This window comes from Sceloporus occidentalis, unplaced genomic scaffold, assembly GCF_023333645.1.
Source record: "Sceloporus occidentalis isolate IW3139 unplaced genomic scaffold, rSceOcc1.0.p SCAF_8, whole genome shotgun sequence".
In the NCBI taxonomy this organism is placed as follows: Eukaryota; Metazoa; Chordata; class Lepidosauria; order Squamata; family Phrynosomatidae; genus Sceloporus; species Sceloporus occidentalis.
The window spans coordinates 6879990-6899726 of record NW_028316988.1 but is presented as its reverse complement, the minus strand read 5'-3'; the positions used below and the strand labels follow the sequence as shown (position 1 = coordinate 6899726).

The window sequence follows — 19737 nt, the reverse complement described above, 5'->3', positions numbered from 1 at the left end:
GCCAGAGTCCACAAGAAGTAGTGGATTTGGACAAATATGTGCCCCTTGGAGAGTAGCTTTGTATGCTCTAGCAGCCAAACAAATTGGGAAGAGAGACATGGCAGAGATAGCCATAACTTGTAAAGGCAATGATCGTAGTTAACAATTTTATACCAGCTAGTTATCTTTAATTTTTCTTAATGTTCAGTTTTATAAATCACAAATTACTGTATAATCACTGACTTTGCAAATATGATATGTAATTTTAATGTTTTATGGGTTTTCCGGGCTATGTGTCCATGTTCTAGAAGAGTTCATTCCTGACGTTTCGCCAGCATCTGTGGCTGGCATCTTCCGAGAAGATCCCAGAGATACCAGCCACAGGTGCTGGCGAAACCCACAAAAAGCTATGGATGCCGGCTATGAAAGCCTTGAACTGCACACTGTGTGTATTTTGTTGTTGTTGTGATGTCGCTGTATGCAAAGGCCATTGGCCACAGGCCGTGAAGTTTGACAATCCCATGCGACGGTAACAATAATACATTGCCAACTGCCACAGATACAGAGCAACAACCGAAACGGCAAAGCGAGCGACCAAAAGGACTGAGTTTCTTTCCCGCAGACGGCCATGATCTGTTTCTGTATGAAGCAAATCAATTCCATGGTGGATCCATTGCAAAACAGAAAGGGATTCCAGTCCCATAGAATCATATGAACATCATGATCAAATATAATGTAAATGATATTTATATGGTAGGATGATCTATAGAAACATTTTTGGTCAATTGCAGAATTTGGTTTCAAGGAACGCTTCAAAAGAAATTGGAATCATGAACAGAAATAGATGATAAAGTCAGCGCTAAGGGATTTGACATTGGAAAGCCAATCAAATGAGCTACTTCCAATTTCGTGGTTTGTGTAGCCTTTGTTTTAATGTGTTTGTATGTTTATATGTTATATATATGTGTGTGTGTGTGTGTGTCTTTTTAATAGTAGAATTAAAAAAGAGAGAGATGCCAAAATGCACCACTTGCCACTAAAGAAATGGAACTGAATGCCACCATCTAAGCAGATTTCTTTTCACTTACAAACATGTTGTTGAATGGCAAATCAGCAGGGTGTCTATTACCATTCAACAACACAACAATAGACAGATTAACATGTAAATCACTTTCTCCAAAGCAACAGTATGTATGTATGTATGTATGTATGTATGTATGTATATATGTATGTGTATGTGTATGTATATGTATACACACACACACACACACACACACACCACTCTCTTCCATGCCAGCATTCTCTGAAGATGCCAGCCACAGATGTGGGCGAAACGTTGGGAATAAACTCTTCTAGAACATGGCCATATAGCCTGGAAAAACCACAAAAATTTCTTTGTACTTTGTTTTTGTAACTATTTGTAACTCATATTTAGATGCCTCTGCAGCAAATTTTCCTGATCTGTGGCTGTAATAAACGATAACACTCACCCTGAAAAACCTCCGAGGCCTGAACATGGTTTCACTGAAGAGCCAAGGATGATGCCCAATCGCTTGAGAAGTGAAGCAGGGAGCACTCTGCGCAAACCTCCAAAACTGAGGCAGGGAGCACTCTGCACAAACCTCCAAAACTGAGGCAGGGAGCACTCTGAGCAAACCTCCAAAACTGAGGCAGGGAGCACTCTGAGCAAACCTCCAAAACTGAGGCAGGGAGCACTCTGCGCAAACCTCCAAAACTGAGGCAGGGAGCACTCTGAGCAAACCTCCAAAACTGAGGCAGGGAGCACTCTGAGCAAACCTCCAAAACTGAGGCAGGGAGCACTCTGAGCAAACCTCCAAAACTGAGGCAGGGAGCACTCTGAGCAAACCTCCAAAACTGAGGCAGGGAGCACTCTGCGCAAACCTCCAAAACTGAGGCAGGGAGCACTCTGAGCAAACCTCCAAAACTGAGGCAGGGAGCACTCTGAGCAAACCTCCAAAACTGAGGCAGGGAGCACTCTGCACAAACCTCCAAAACTGAGGCAGGGAGCACTCTGAGCAAACCTCCAAAACTGAGGCAGGGAGCACTCTGAGCAAACCTCCAAAACTGAGGCAGGGAGCACTCTGCACAAACCTCCAAAACTGAGGCAGGGAGCACTCTGCGCAAACCTCCAAAACTGAGGCAGGGAGCACTCTGAGCAAACCTCCAAAACTGAGGCAGGGAGCACTCTGAGCAAACCTCCAAAACAGAGGCAGGGAGCACTCTGCGCAAACCTCCAAAACTGAGGCAGGGAGCACTCTGAGCAAACCTCCAAAACTGAGGCAGGGAGCACTCTGCGCAAACCTCCAAAACTGAGGCAGGGAGCACTCTGAGCAAACCTCCAAAACTGAGGCAGGGAGCACTCTGAGCAAACCTCAGAAAAAGGCAAGGTGCAACTGTGACCAAGTGAGGTAGAGACCCATTGTGACCCATTGTGACTCAACAAGTGAGGCAGTGAAAAAGGGTCAGTTTGGACCACAACCATCTAGTCTCCAGGCAAACAGGGCCCAAAGAGATAGGCCTAAATAAAGCTCCTTTGGGTCACTTTGGAGGTGTGCTGTTTAAATGATGCATGCGTCCTAAGAGGTCGGGAGTTGCGCCAAAGCCACACTCCAATCCTAAGGACTGGAGTGCAGCTTTGGCACAGCTTCTGGCCTCTTAAGATGGGTGTGTGTCACTGAAACAGCATCCCCCCAAAGTGACTCGAAGCAGCTTTATTTTGGCCTGTCTGTTCGGGCCCATAGGCCTGGAATCCAGTGCAGAAGTGGACCCTGGCAGGGTTCCCATTTTTAGGGTTGCCATGTTGTGTTTTGGCCCTGCTCCTTTGCCTTGAAATAATGGCTGAGCTGAAAGGACACTCCGTGGATGCTTTAGCCAAACAGATTCCACCCTCTGGATTGAAAATATCATGTGTGTGTGTATATATGTGTGTGTGTGCACGCACACACACACACACACACACACACACACACACACACACACGATGTGGGATAGAAAACCTTGATCTTTTTAAGTGTCCAATGTAACCTGCCTTGAATCCCATTGTGGGAGAAAGGCAGCATATAAACCCTGGAAAGAAAGAAAGAAAGACAGAAAGAGACAGAAAGAATAAAATGCCATTTTGCTATTGTATTGTATGAAATAATTATACACACACACACACACACACACATATATACACATACACATACACAACCTGCAGAAATCATGCAGGAGCGGTTTTTGTCTACTTTCCGTCTGGGTTAAGACCGCTTTAACAATGATGTTGTGTGAAAATCAACCCGCTTTAGTGGGTTTCTCCTCCCCGATCCAAACCCCCGTCTCTCATTCATAGAACCCTAGAATCCTAGAGTTGGAAGAGACCCCAAAAAGGGCCATCCAATCCAACCCCATTCTGCCATGCAGGAAATCACAATCAAAGCATCCCCGACAGATGGCCATCCATAGGCTCTCCATAACCTGAAGCCAACTCGACTGCAATAAACTCAGTATCCTCTCCCTACATCGGAGCCTATGGCTTCACAAAGAAAGGGGACATGATGGATTCCAAGGGGACATCTTCTTTGAATTGCAAATGGGCATTAAATTTCCTTGACTTTGAAAATCTACCCGTGAATACATGCCCAAAGCATTAGGTGCCATCTTCAGATAGCCCTCCCTGCCATCCGAACTAAGACAAGAAGCATAAAATGCAGGCCTAGGACTAGCATCTTCCATTTATTTCTCCCGTTTGCTGGATGAAGAAGCCGGTGTGACTTGGAAAGCTTGCAATGTGTCACTGTGCATTTTGTTTGGCCCGATAAAGGGATCATTGTTTGGGTGTTCAACAACAACTATGACATACATAATGAGGAAACCAGCCCTGACTTTGTTCTTCTTTTGGAATTACCCAAGACCTGGGATGTCAAGTTTGAAAGGAAGCTGGCTAGAAAAGGAGGGGAAATCCAGCGGAGGAACTCACAGGGACAGATGCCAAGCGTCAAGAAGCAAGACGCAAAAATGTGTTGTCAGCCAGAAGTTCATGGGAAAACTTCTTATTAATAAAGTTTTATTAAACAATTGTAAAACACAACACCGCTTTTAAACATGCACACATACAACAACAACAAACACTGGACATTTACCATAGGACTTAACACTCTTCTATTACACTGTCTCCTTTATAAATCTATGATAGACAGTACTACTAAGGGGAGAATGATAGGAATAAATAGAAAGTAAGGAGGGTAGAAAGAAGGCAAAGTAGGTAGATAGAAGGTAGGAGTGTGTAGTTATGGTGGCTAGGGCCCATGGGAGATGCAGACCAACAACACTGGCCCACACCTTTGTCCACTCCTGGCATGAGCCTTTGACCTATTGCCATTGCCTTTGGATTCTCAGAGGGTAACTGTAAGTGTTGTTGCCGTTTTTGTTGTGTGCCTTCACGTCATTTCCGACTTATGGCGACCCTAAGGTGGTTTGCCATGCTTCCATCATGAGGTTGTCTTGGCAAGCTTTGTTCAGAGGAGGTGTGCCATTGCCGTCCTCCCCTGAGGCTGAGAGAGTGTGACTTGCCCAGGGTCTCCCAGTAGGTTTTACGGCTGAGCAGAGCACTGCAGCATCTCAAGGTTGGCCCCTGCTTTCCCACCTCTCCATTTCATGTCCCTTCCCTAGACCACCGCAAGCAGTTTTAAACGTCAACTCTCATAAGCCTCACCAAGATCGCCAATGGTCGGGGATTATGAGATTTGCAGTCCAAAAAGTTGGGATATCCCCCCTCCCCCCAAAAAAGGTATAAATTCAAAATAGCAAATCTCGATTTTCCATTTTATATAAGGGACGCCATTTTGTACTGCCGTTACATTTAATGGGACTTGAGCATCCATAGGTTTTGTTATCCGCGGGGAACCAAACTCCAGCAGATAACAATTCCCCAAAGCCCATAGCATCGAGCCATCATGGCAGTTCATATGATTCTACGATTGTACAATTCTATGAAACTGGATTATTTCTGTAGTGCGGATGCAGCCTTTGCAAAAGAGTCCTCAACTGAGCAAAGGATGTTCCTCTGTTTTGTGTGCCTTCAAGTTGTTTCTGACTTATGGGAGCCTTAAGGCGAATCTATTTTAAAACTTGATTTTCCATTTTATACAAGGGACGTCATTTTGCTATGCCATTATACTTAATGGGACTTGAGCATCCACGGGGGATCCTGGAACCAAACCCCAGCAGATACCAAGGACCCACTGTATTTACAGACTCTAATGGGGCCACAAAAACTCCAAGTGTTGATCCTATGTAATGGGAATATAGATAACGTGTCCGTTTCGGAGGGAATGGGGCTGCTGGGAGATAGGACTCCAGAATGGCCAAAGGGATTCCCAACTCACTGGGGAGTTTGGGGAGTTGTAGTACAAAAGTGCCAAGTTCGGGTTCTAAGAAATAACCATCTGGGATGGAGACAAGAACAACAGTGGTGCTTGGAACGTATGCCACATCTGTACTGCAGGAATAATCCGCTTTAACTGCCACAGCTCCTATGGAATTCTGGGAGCTGTGGTTTGCTGTGGCACCAAATGGGAACTCTACAGTTCCCAGAAATGCGTAGCATGGAGCCGAGGCAGTTAAAGTGGCGTCGAACCGGATTATTTCTGCAGTGCGGACGCAGCCTTAGTTTGTCACGGCCAAGGTGTCTCTTTGGTCCGTAAGTCAAAATCAAGGGAACAAGCAGAGAAAAGGGTACAAGGCAGGTTTTTCTTTATTTCGTCCCCTTCCAGTAATGTCACACAACAAGCATACACAGTATGCGCACTGCACAATGATCCTAGCAGCAGGAAAAAACACATACAAATTATAAACCACCCGTCGCGAATGGTAACATTTCTCATAACAGAGGAAACACGTGTTATTTCACGGAAACAGACCGCCAGGAAGAGCGAATCCTCCTTACACACAAACAAAATGTACAACATCAAATCGCAATGATCCCTCACCGGATAATCCTTTTTTTCTTTAATATAAAGCAAGAGGGCATAGTTTTCCTATAAGAAATGGCACCAGGGGAATGGCAAGGAAGCCGTGAATCATTCCAAAGAAACAACATCAGGAAGAGCTACTCTTTCTTACTCTCATAAAATGTACAACATCAAATCATTGCAATCTCTCGCTGGATAATAATCATTTTTTCTTTAACATAAAGCAAGAAGGTAGGGCTTTCCTAAGAAAGGCTTCTTGGAGGATGGCTGAGAATCGGTGAAATGTCAGAGCGCTTTGTCTCTTCTTGAAAGAAAGAGAGTCCCGAACCATCCAAAACCAGCTTAAAATGAAGCTTTCTGCCAAGTTACCAAGGTACAGAAGCTTATAGATGGTACAGATGTTAGAAAGGGCTCTCTTAGGTCTAGTCTGCACTGTGGAAATAACGCAGTTTGACACCGCTTTAACTGCCATGGCTGTATGCTATTAAATCCTGGGGTTTGTAGCTTGGTGAGCTATTTGGTGCCACAACAAACCACAAATCCCTGGATTCAATAGGAAGAAGCCATGGCAGCTAAAGCAGTGTTGAAGGGCATTATTTCTGCAGTGCGGATGCGGCCACAGTGAGATACGGAAGCAGAACTATTGATAAGGATGTGGCGAGTGATATTTTTACTACAGGGGCCTCTACCACAGAGCTGTGGGAGCTATGGCCTTCCAGAGTTGGCTTTCATTTATTCGGACTCTGAACTTGGACCAATCTGGCCACTGTTGAGGCATGATGGAAGTTGCAGTCCAACAACAACTGGAGCGCCAAAGCCTCCCCGCCCCTCATTTAGCAGCATCACGATTTAGAAAATCTTACTACGTTGACAACGTACAAAGTTGCCGTTCAACATACATCATCGTCTTCATTATGAAGGTACATGTCCCTTCCTAAATTGGACCAAGGCTGTGTTGCTTGTGGTGCACAGCCCAACCACAACCCCCACCTCCAAAACAGACCCTCTCCCCATAAATATTAAAGAAGGGAAAATGTTCCCTACAAAGAAGAGGACCAGGGCTGTACCGCCCTCCCTCTGGAATCAAAGTCCTTTTTGGTTTTTAACCCCCATCTGTCTACCAAGGTCTCCAGATGGTATGGATGTTTTTGGATGGGGAGCTCTTCAAGGAGGGCAAACTCATAACTTCAGATGTAGACAGCTGGTTGCATTGGAAGTGGCTCACTAGCTTGGCTTGGGTCTCCGTGTGGACTTTGTGGAGCGACATGAACTGGAAGGCTTCATGAAGGCATCTGGAATAGCCTTGTTTGAAGTCAACCTGGGTGTCTTTGTGAGCAGGTCCTACCACTGGAGAAGAGAAGAGAAAAAGGAGAGAACGGGTTACACAATGTTTTTGGGACACCTTGCAATCACTCTTAACAAATCGAGTAATAAGTTCTGCCAAGACCGTGCCCAAAATATGACCATTCAAAAAACAAAGAGGTACAATGATTGCCACAATCCACAGGACAGTGATACCTTTATCGATCCAAATGCAATGCCTGCAATTCATGATGAAGCTCCACAGGCTTCTTCATCATACAAAATCATGCAAGATACACACTGCAAGCTTTCGAACCTCCACTGGCTTGTGGCTAACATTGTCATAGTCCCAAGCTAGTGGAGCTTTGGAAGCTTGCCATGTGCATTTTGCGTATATCGGTTGATCCAATAAAGGTATTGCCGTTTGGTGGATTTTGGATGTTATTATACTTCGCTACATGGCCAAGTTTTGTTCCCTGTCCCGACACAGGGCTTGGGGCATCTAAGCTCAGTCAGTTCAGTCTACCCACCTTTTGCCTGCAGCTGGCTTTGCTGTTTCAGATAGTCCACCGTCATTTCGAGGATATCTGCTTTCTCCAGTTTCGAGTTTGGCTGGTGCCGCTGGAATTCTTTCTCCAGCAGAAGTTTGAGTTGCTCGATGCTACTGTTGATGCGATCGCGGCGCATCTTCTCCACCACTGGCTTTCTAAGCTGCAAAACAAGGAAGGCATTCCCATTAGCAAACCTTTGGATGAAGCATTTCAGGGCAAAACGTAGAGCGGCGCTATAAATGAGCCGTCACGACTTGCTCCGAACAAAGCCGAGGAATTTTGAAAGCTCAATGAAAACTCTGCGCCAGGGATTTAGGGTCAATCTACATGGCTTGAAACCATGCGTTTAAGTGCTGTCGCACTTAATCCTATGGAAGCCTGGGATTTGCAGTTTCACAAGGCCTTCAGCCTTCTCTGCCAAAGAGTGCCGCTGCCTCACAAAACTGCAAATCCCAGGATGCTGGAGGATGACAGCCATGACAGTTAAAAGTGGGGTCAAACAACATGATTTCCACAATGCAGAGCGATCCACTGCTAAGGACATCTGCCTCTGGTCTCAACCCACAACACTACTAATTCCTAGCATCTGTTGAACAGGTCTAAAAAGTTGAAATCATTCTTTGTTGTGGGTTTTTTGGGCTATGCAGCCATGTTCTGAGAGAGTTTATTCCTGATGTTTCGCCGGCACCTGTGGCTGGCTTCTTCAGAGAATGCTGAGAATGCATTCTCTGGTGCTACCAGCCACAGATACTGGCAAAATGTCAGGAATAAACTCTTCTCGAACATGGCCACGTGGCGTGAAAAACCCACAAAAAACTACAGATGCCGGCCACGAAAGCCTTCGACTTCATAGGTTGAAAGGATTCCTTCTTTGGACAACAACATCTTCCAGCCAGCATGCTGGTTGGAGAACGATGCGAGTTGTAATCCAGAAGAGGAGCATTTCTGGGCTCCCTGAGCCACGTCACATAGCTATCCGAGAAGCGCATGGTGTTACTTACTTTGTTTTTCTCTTTCGGTGTGAGCAGGCTGTTTGGGTCCATGAAAACCATACCGGAGGGAGCCATTCTTTTTCTCCAAGGCAAGAGGCGGCTTCGCAAGTGGGGATGCCGAGCCAGAAGTGTGCGGTGGCCGTGTGCTGTCCCTGCCCTCCATTTATACATCTCTGGCTGCCCGAGACAGTGTGGGTCTCAGCTTCCCATGAGTTTCCCACACTCCAGAGCCAATCAGAAGGAGTCCAGGGACACAATAGAAGAAGCGGCTCTTCTTGCATGCTCCATTGACGTTGAATAGCCGCGGGGATAATGACCCTCTCTCTCTTTTAAAAAAACGAGCAGGTGGAGAGTCTGTGGTACGTGAAAGATTGAAATCGGGGGATTACACACCCACAAGGAGCTGGGAACAGGCTGGCCTTCCAGTGGCTGAGGCCACAGAAGAGATCAATCACATTCCAAGCCATCACAAGGTGCATTGCACTGCAGCCATTCATGTTGGGAAGGGAGCAGGTCGGAAGGAGCCTTCCCTGGACCCTCGGGGGACACATGCCCCAATGCGTGCATACATATTATTACTACTGTTTTGCTTTTGTTATTGAAAGATTCCTTATGACATATTTTATGAATAATAAGTGAGTTACATATACACTTGTACCTCCATGTTTGCTAGCGTTAGGAGTACAAGACACCCGTGAGCATGGAAAAACCACAGATAATGAAAACACCATGGTTTTACCTGAGAGGACACCTCTCTAGGAATCTCCAGATCCTCCAATGCAACTCTGTGGTCAATGTCTGACAGACACCGACCATAGAACTGCATTGGAGGAGTTACAAAGGCCTAGTAGAGTATTCTCTCTAGGCATCTCTAGGTCCTCCAGCGCAACTTTGTGGTCAACATCTGCCAGGGATTGACCACAGAGTTGCACTGGAGGAGCTACAAATGCTTAGTAGCGTATTCTCTCTAGGAGCCTCTAGGTCTTTCAGTGCAGCTTTTAAAGTTGACCACAGAGTTGCACTGGAGGACCTAGATATTTCTAGAGAGAACATATTAATAAAATCCGTGAATAATCAAATCTGCAAATATCAAAGCCACAAATATGGAGGGATGAGTGTACACTGGGCCCTTGGTATCCGCTGGGGTTTGGTTCCAGGAAACCCCCCCCCCCCCCGCATGGATGCCAAAAACTATGGATGTTCAAGCCCATTAAATACAGTGGCACAGGAAAAAGGTCTCCCTTGTATAAAATGGACAAATCAAGGTTTGCTATTTGGAATGTATACTTTTTTCAAATGTATTTCAAGCCATTCATGTTGGGAAGGGAGCAGGTCAGAAGGACCCTTCGCTGGACCGTGGGGGGACACATGTCCCAATGCGCCCATACATATTTTTTGCAGCATGGCAGCAGCCTAGGTTCGGGAAAAGGCTGGGAATTTCAGTACACCGAAAAGGGACATTTCCAAACTCTGCAACTAACATATCTAGCTGACTGTAAGTCGACTGCATGTATCACTCGAGGGCAGGTTTTGGGGGCTAAAATTATGGATTTTGATGTGACCTGTGGATAAGTCAAGGGCAAAACTTAGATGCATGTAATGAAAGATGTAAAGGTTGAAGCAAAGGAAAGCAATGCCAAAGAACTTACAAAGTTACAGCAAGCATAACTATTTGTACTCATACTGAAGGTTGAATGATTGATAGAGTAGAAGGGGCTCATAGATAGATAGATAGATAGTACAGTACTCACATTGACCCATGAACAAGTCGACCCAGGTTCTCTGGGTCAATTCTTTAACCTACATTTCTAGAATTATATATGAATATATACAGTATGTGTCTTGCTTTGAATTCCACAGATGAACCGAGGGCTGCAGAGCTAATAAATAAGCTACTGATCAGAAACTACTATCATATGTTTCATTCATGTGATGAATGGACCGACGGATGGATGGCTATGTTTCCAACATATCTATATCCCTTTTCCCTCCAATGTCTTGCCCTGAGATAGAAGCTTGCATGTGCACGCACTCACACACACACCATTTTGCATTCACAACAACCATGTGAGGAAGGTCAAGAAAGCAACCAGCCCAAGGTCCCCCAGTGAATTTTGTGGCCCAGGGAGGTATTTGCAGCCTGATCCTGGGCTGCAAGCGCACTGCAGAAATCATCCACTTTGACACTGCTTGAACTGCCATGGCTCAATGCTATGGAATCCTGGGGTTTGTAGTTTTGTGAGCTGTTTAGCTTCCTCTGTTAGCGAGCTCTGGTGCCACAACAAGCTACAAAGGCCAGGATTACGTCAGGACAGTTCCAGCAGTGTAAAACTGCATTATTTCCACAGTGCAGAGCCAGCCCTGATCCAGCTCACTATTGCATTATATACAAGTTGCACACTCCTGATCTTTCTTCCTTCCTTCCTTCCTTCCTTCCTTCCTTCCTTCCTTCCTTCCTTCCATTCTTTCCTCCCCTTTTAAGTTCAGGTAAGGGAGAAGGTGACATGTCTCTCTATCCCATTTACTACTGCGCTACAATTCAGGGTGACCAAGGCCTCATTCCCACTTACAAAAAAAGCGGTTTGCGATCCGAATCGATGGATTGATTCGACAGCGGAGCGTGGTCCCCACTACATTTGCCCCGATCGCATTTTTCCCCTATTAAAATAACCCACTTGTGGTTCCTATTCATGAATGAATCGGTTCAAAATGGACCCGCTCCAGACTGCCGAAGGGCAAATTTAAATCGATTCCGATCCGCATCTGGTTCACACTTGCGTGGAATCGGTGTATCCAAAAAGACACGGAAAATAGCATCAAAAAGACACGGGTTAAATGGGTCTAGCGCATGCCCCCCCTTCGACGATTCGATTTAAGTGGGAACCGGATCATTTTTTATCCTAAATATGAGGATATACAGTAATAAATATAAATATTAAAACAAAACAATACAAAACCCAGAGATAGATAAATCTATCGGTAAACCTGAACAAACCCCAAACTTGGAAAAGTTGGAGGTCTGGTTGCCCTGGCCGCAATTCCATCCTATGGAATCGTGACATATGCAGTTTAGGGTGGGAAGGTTTAGCATTCCCACCCAGGGACGTCTTGTGCTTGGTAAACTACAGATCCCAGGATCCCACAAAGTGGACATGGTAGGAGAAGGGTGCGGTGTGAATGAGTCCGAGGCCAGGTTCCCTCCGCTTTCCCGCTGCCCACAATCTCATTGTTCAAGCCTTGAAAAGCCTGGTCGCCTTTTGTCCAGAATGCCAGCTGTTGAGCTCAAAGCCTTTTATGTGAAGGGCTGGGAAAACTGATCCAACCTCATCTCCCATCTCTCTTCAAAAGCATGCACAGAATCCCTCTCTGTTGTGTGTACTCTGGCGTGTGTGTGTGTGTGTGTGTGTGTGGCTATTTAAGGGACGCTCCCACAATTATATTTGCACTATTCCCCCCCACTTTGGAATGAGGGACATATATTAAGTTTGCTGTGCCACTTCATCTATAATGGCACATCATTGCTGCATTACTAATAGATAAAGAATAAGCGACATGACATTAAAATAAAGTACTAGGAAACGGCATCCCTTTATTTTATGGGATTTACAGTAGGCCCTTGGTATCCCCAGGGGTTTGGTTTGAATAACAAAATCCGTGGATGCTCAAGTCTCATTAAATACAATGGGGTATTATTATTATTATTATTATTATTATTATTATTATTGCCCTTGGTATCTGCTAGGGTTTGGTTCCAGGATCCCCCATGGATACCAAAATCCATGGATGCTCAAATCACATTAAATACAAAGGAGTATTATTATTGCATCATCATCATCATCATCGGCCCTTGGTATCTGCTAGGGTTTGGCTCCAGGATCCCCCATGGATACTAAAGTCCCATTAAATACAATGGAGTATTATTATTGCATCATCATCATCATCATAATCATCATCATCATGGGCTCTTGGTATCTGCTAGGGTTTGGCTCCAGGATCCCCCATGGATACTAAAACCCATGGATGCTCAAATAATACAATGGAATATTATTATTACATTATCATCATCATTACTGGCCCTTGGTATCTGCCAGGGTTTGGTTCCAGGATCCCCCATGGATACTAAAATCCCATTGAATACAATGGAGTATTGTTATTACATCATCATCATCACCATCATCACCATTGTCATGGGACCTTGATATCTGCTAAGGTTTGGTTCCAGGACCTCCCATGGATACCAAAATATGTGGATGCTCCAGTCCCATTAAATACAATGGAGTATTATTATTATTATTATTATTATTATTATTATTATTATTATGGGCCCTTGGTATCCACAAGGGTTTGGTTCCAGGATCCCCCATGGATACTAGAATCCATGGATGCTCAAATCCCATTAAATACAATTATTATTATTATTATTATTATTATTATTATTATTATTATTATTATTATGGGCCCTTTGTATCTGCTAGAGTTTGGTTCCAGGACCTCCCACTGATACCCAAAATCTATGGATGTTCAAGTCCCATTAAATACAATTGAATATTATTAGACTTGAGCACCTTTCCTCAGATGCATTTGTAACTGAGAGAGACCCAGGGTTTGGAAGTTACGTAGTTATCGGTGACAGTAAAATGGACAATGCAACACAACCTTTCCAACACAATGACTGTACAGTTCGCTAGGTCACACCGGTGTTGTGTATGTACTCAGGTGTGATGTGTATTGCCTTGAAAGGCATTCTTGCAAAAGGTTTGCCCCTGCAAAGTGTGCATTTCGGATGGGGCTGGGATGGCCCTTGCTGTTCCCCAGATGGCCTTCTGGGACGAGGGTTTTTCCCACTGAACACAATGCCAAGTCAAGGACCATTGCTAATGTGGGTTTTGTGCGTGTGTGTGTGGAGCGGCACACTTCCATTGTGGTGAGGATGAATGCCATTCAGGAAATGTGTGGGAAACACGGTGGATTTCAAACCTCTCTGGCCCAGAGAGGAATAAGCTCCTTAACCATGCATCCAGGAGGCCTAGAGAAGTGGGAAAAGATTATTTTGCACGTTATGTAGCTACCGATAACAATAAAACGGGAGATGAACACTTCCCCAGAGATATGAAGACACTAATAACAACACTGTTGTGGTGTGCCTTTAAGTCTTTTCCAACTTATGGCAACCCTAAGGGCTTTTATGGCGGGGCTGAGAGGGTGTGACTTGCCCAAATCTGGAACAGTCCAAAATCTAAAATCCATGCTATCCTCACGATGTCTATGGAAACAGTCCCAAATCCCAACCCATCTCCAAGCTAATCTATGGAAATAGTCCCAAATCCCAACCCATCTCCAAGCTAACCTCCTGATGTCTATGGAAACAGTCCCAAATCCCAACCCATCTCCAAGCTAAACTTATGATATCTATGGAAATAGTCCCAAATCCCAACCCATCTTCCAAGCTAATCTTACGACGTCTATGCAAATATTCCCAAACATCATGCACTTCTGCTCCTGCTAAGGGAGACGCAACCTTGGGAAGCGTTTTTTGTGCCAAGCGTAATGGTCATCCCGAATGCTCCCCTTTGCGACTGCACTTCCCTTTTGATCTATGGCTCCGGCGCGGATGGCCTTTTCCTCGTCTTCATCTGGGCCCCATTTAATCTCAGGCCCCCTCCTTGGGCGCCTGTCAGCCCCAGGCAGATGTGGAGCTGAGACCCTGGGCTGTGAGTGTGGAGTCACTTTGAGTTTCCCACACTGCCTCCCTATTCAAGGCATTGAGGCCCTCGGAGAAAGGAAGTGTGCCAACCTACAAGCTGCATTAGCAATGCTGTTTGACTTTGCTTTGTGCCTCGGCTGGGGGAAGGCGGGGGGAAGCATTGCTTTGGGCAGGCCATCTGCATCGCCTTGGCGGTTTGCAGTGGGGCAGGAGCCCATTGATCAAGAGCTGTCAAGTCAGGCTGAGACATTTTTTTTTGGGGGGGGGGGACAATCCCTTTTTATCTCTGGAGGGCTTAACATCTGGCTGGGGCTGCGGGGAAAACTCAGGTTAGAGGAGAAAGCAAGACAAGTTAGACCAAGTGTAACTTTTCGGTTTCAGGTTCCATGGAACCAAAATCTGTGAATGCTCAAGTCATATTATATCCAATGGCAGAGCAAAATGGTGTCCCTTATATAAAATGGTAAAATCAACGTTTGGACCCAGATTTTCAAATGCAACCAAGCTTCCATAGGTTGTCACGAATGGCCACAAAAAATGTAGCCCTGTCTCTGGCGCTTGAACATGTCTGCAGATTGGTGTCTCTCCAAGATCTGTCTGTCGAACTGTGCTTCGTGCCATTTTCAAAGACACACGTGTTTTGTTCTGGCCCAGTGATGGCGGATGGTTCATTGCAATGGTTCAATGCCTGAGAAAGTGGGATCCTGAGTATGCTCACATGCGCACAGGAACTCAGCCAGACACTAGCAAGATCCAGGAGGCAGGAGCATGGAGAAATGAAGTAGTAACTGGGCCAAAATTGGGCCAAAGCTTACTAAATTAATTGCAATTGGGAAAAAAGTAAAGTACTACACAATTGAAATGCACAGATCTAGGATGGGGGACACCTGGCGTGACAACAGTACATGTTGAAAAGGATCTAGGAGTCCTAGAAGACCACAAATTGAACATGAGTCAACAGTGTGATGCAGCAGCTAAAAAAGCAAATGTGATTCTAGGCTGCATCAATAGAAGTATAGTGTCTAGATCATAGAATTATAGAATCATAGAGAAGGAAGAAACCCCAAGGGCCATCCAATCCAACCCCATTCTGCCATGCAGGAACTCACAATCAAAGCATCCTCAACAGATGGTCATCCAGCCTCTGTTTAAAAACCTCCAAAGAAGGCGACTCCATCACTCTCCATGGAGCATCTTCCACTGTTGAACAACTCTTACTGTCCTGAAGTTCATCCCTTTCTTACTTTCTTACTAATTATTATTATTAATTTTATTATTATTTTATGCAGGTTATTATTACAACCTACATAAAGTAGCATTTAAAAATATCCTTTACATCATATTCCACATACAATACATAGCAAATCACATTGATTATTCCTTCTTAATTACCTTAGCTAAATCTTATTCATCTTACTATTTATACTTGACTATATGTCAGCCTTATATATAAACTGAGGGCAAGTTTGGGGCCAAAATTATGGATTTTGATGTGACCTGTGGATAAATCGAGGGAAAAACATAGGGGCATGTAATGAAAGATATAAAGGATGACGCCAAGGAAAACAATACCAAAGAACATGCAACATTCCAGCAGGAATTACTATTTGTGTACATACTAAAGGCTGGATGGATGAGAGAGTACTCAATGCTTCCAGGGCAGATTAAACTCTTGCCTTTCACACTATCTATCTATCTATCTATCTATCTATCTATCTATCTATATATATATATATCTTCATTCTTCTTACTGTCTTCTTTTCATCATATACTATTCATAATTCCACAACAGTATATACTATTAATTTAACATTAATTCGTCCCCCCCCAAAGTGGTCCTCATCCCATTACTCTACCTGCCTTGATGTTCTTCCTAATGTTGAGCTCCTCCAGCGCAATTCTATGGTCAATGTCTGGCAGATGTGGACCACAGAGTTGCACTGGAGGACCTAGCGATGCCTAGAGAGAACACTCCGCTAGGCATTTATAGCTCCTCCAGTGCAATTCGATGGTCAACGTCTGGCACATGTGAACCACAGAGTTGCAAAGGACCTAGAGATGCCTAGAGAAAACACTCCACTAGTCACTTGTAGCTCCTCCAGCACAATTCTATGGCCAACGTCTGGCAGATGTTGACCACAGAGTTGCGCTGGAGGACCTAGAGATTCCTAGAGATGTATTCTCTCAAGTAAAAACATAGTGTTTCTGTTATTTGTGGCTCTTCCACATTCATGGGGGTCCTGTGCCCCTAAGCCCAGTGAATGCGGAGGGACAAGCGTATTTTAATATTGCAACCATTTAATTCTGTTTTAATGTACCGTTTTTCTACGTTTTGAATTGCACTGTCCTTTGAATCTTGTGAGCCACCTTGGGTCCCGGTGCTGGGGAAATGGAGGGATACAAATAAATTATTAGCAATATTAATATTAATAATGGGATCTCGTTGCGTCCAAAGAAATGGTTAACGTGATGCACTGAGACCCTGCGGAATAATTCATGTGTAAGTGTAAATGTCTTTTCAAACTAAAATTTTTCCCTGGTAAGTTGCAAGGGAGTAGAGGCGCAACCCGGATGGGAAGAGTGGCGCTTCCGAAGTTTGCTGGGCGCTGAGGCAATGTATTCCTTTGAAAGATAATTGATTCTTACCATCAGGCACCAGCCTGCTATCCTGGAGGGTCAGCTCTTTCCCACATCCAAAGACATTATCCCACAGCCCGGGCCTTTTGTGCAACACACTCCGGGCATTCATGTGCAAAGCAGCCTTAATCCCTCGGGCTTTTCAGAGTCAATAAACCAGGAAATAATAAATCCCTCTTGTGCATCCAATAAAGGGAACTTATGGGAATTTCCACGAGGCAAAATGGGGGGAAAGTGGGGTAGGGGGGAGTTGGGGGGCAATATGCATGAGGTTGGGGATGAACTGCTTCAAGGGAGGCATTTTATACAGAGGTTTTCCCGCCTTCACTGTTCCAAGGTTTTAATGTTAAGCCAGAAATGTGCAAGAGTGTCTCACCGCTGCCAAACACTTATGTTCCTAGCAAAAAGTTAAGCACATCACATGTATGATTAAGAGTGCCTTCTCATTTTAGTTTACAAGGTAAGCATGTCATAGTAGTTTGAGTCTCAGACTATAGGAGCCCAGATTTTGAATCCTTGCTCGGCCATGGAAAGTCATTGGGTGAACAATGACAAGACACACTCTCTCATAGTAGCTTCAGCCTCAGAGGAAGGCAATGGCAACCCTCCTCTGAACCAACCTTGCCAAGCAAAGCCCATGATAGGACCTTAGGGTCGCCATAAATTAGAAATGATTTGAATGCACATCACAAAAAAATTCACATGTTGATGTTGATAGATTGTTCACTGGGTGAACATGGGGGGTCATACTCTCTCAGCCTCAGAGCCAGGCAATGGCAACTCCCCTCTAAGCCAACCTTGCCAAGCAAAACTTATGACAGGACCTTAGGTGATTTGAAGGCATGCCACAACAAATTCACATGTTGATATTGACAGATTGCTCACAAATGGGTGAACATGGGTGGGACACATTCTCTCAGGCTTAGAGGATGCTGTGGCAACCCTCCTCTGAACCAAACTTTCCAAGAAAAGTCCACGATAGACCTTACAGTTGGATTAGATTTGAAGGCACACCGCAACAATTTCATGGGCTCATATCCGCAGATTGCTCACAAATGGTACCACTGGGAGCGCATGGGTGCATAACACTCTCTCAGCCCCAGAGGAAGTCAATGGCAATCCCATCCCCCTGAACCAACCTTGTAAGAAAAGCCCATGATAGGATCTTAGAGTCGTCATAAGTTGGAAATTCATGTGCTCATACCTATAGATTGCTCACAAATGGTACCACTGGGTGAGCATGGGTGCATCACACTCTCTCAGCCCCAGAGGAAGGCAATGGCAAACCTACCCTCTGAATCAACCTTGCCAAGCAAAGCCTATGATAGGACCTTAGGGTCACCATCAATTAGATATGATATGAAGTCACACTGCAACAGTTTCATGTGCTCATACCCACAGATTGCTCACAGATTGGGTGAACATGGGCGCATCACACTCTCTCGGGCTTAGAGGAAGGCATGACAACTGCCCTCTGAGCTAACCTTGCCAAGCAAAGCCTATGGATTGCCATAAATTGGATATGATTTGAAGGCACACCACAACAAATTCACATGTTGATATTGACAGATTGCTCACAAATGGTACCACTGGGTGAACATGGGTGCGTCACGCTCTCTCAGCCCCAGAGGAAGGCAATGGCAAACCTCCCCTCTGAACCAACCTTGCAAGAAAAGCCCATGATAAAACCTTAGAGCTGCCGTAAGTTGGAAATGATTTGAAGGCGCACCAACAACAAATGCATGTGCTCATATTCACAGAATGGTTCCTTGTCATCAGAGAAGTGACAAATAGGGTAGCACTGCTCTGGGCACATTTTTATATATGATTGGATGGAAGAACAGAAAGCATGCTCATCAGATCAGCAGGTGACACTAAAAGAAGGCTGGAGAGGAATGCCTTTGAAGACAAAAGCATGAGTCAATAAGACCTTTGTTGACCGAAGACCTAGACCAAAACTAACAAAAGTGAATTGCAACAGGGATTCCACCTCAACATGAGGAAGAATTCAATAGTAGAACATGATACCTTGGAAGGTGGTAGAGTCTTCTTCTTTGGAAACACAGGCTGGGTGGTCATCTATTGGGGATGCATGGATGGTGTCTTCCTACATGGCAGAATGGAGTTGGGTAGGATAGCCCTGGGGGTCTCTTCCAATTCTTCGCTGATCCCAGGGATAAACGTGAAGTGCTACATTTGGAGAAAATCAAATGCAAAAATGTAATATGGGTGAGAGCAAAAATATGTGCAAAGGATCTATGAGTTCTTAGTATGCTTTAAGCTCAAGACGAACCAACATTGTGATATATGAAGAACGAGAGGAGCATCACAGTTGTAGGTTACTTCAACAGAACGATCGTGTTCAAATCTATTTTGGTTTTCGTGACCACCCTCACCTGGAATATTCTGCCCTATTCTGAATAGCCCAGTTCAAGAAGGACATTGATAAATTGAGACAGAAGAAGGCGACAAAGATTTGAAAGGATCCGGAAACCAAGACTTATGAGGAATAGTTTAGGGCAGTGATTCCCAAACTTTGGTCCTCCAGGTGTTTTGGACCTCAGCTTCCAGAGGTTTTAGCCACCTTGGCCAACAGTCAG

The 19737-nt window shown here is 44.8% G+C and overlaps 1 protein-coding gene across 6 annotated transcripts in view; it reads right to left on the bottom strand.

Annotated features, from left to right (window-relative positions):
• The window catches only part of LOC149307744 (transcription factor HES-5-like), a 46539-nt gene that overhangs the window by 12250 nt on the left and 14552 nt on the right, over positions 1-19737 (bottom strand). For 5 of the 6 annotated variants that reach the window (XM_089534381.1, XM_089534382.1, XM_089534378.1 and 2 more), the window contains one exon: positions 19166-19327. In XM_089534381.1, coding sequence (XP_089390507.1) covers positions 19166-19216 — 51 coding nt within the window. In that variant the 5' untranslated portion in view covers positions 19217-19327. Of the gene's footprint in view, positions 1-5722; positions 7299-7783; positions 7965-8805; positions 9151-19165; positions 19328-19737 lie in introns of those variants that run through there. The other variant, XM_089534383.1, reaches the window with a different exon arrangement.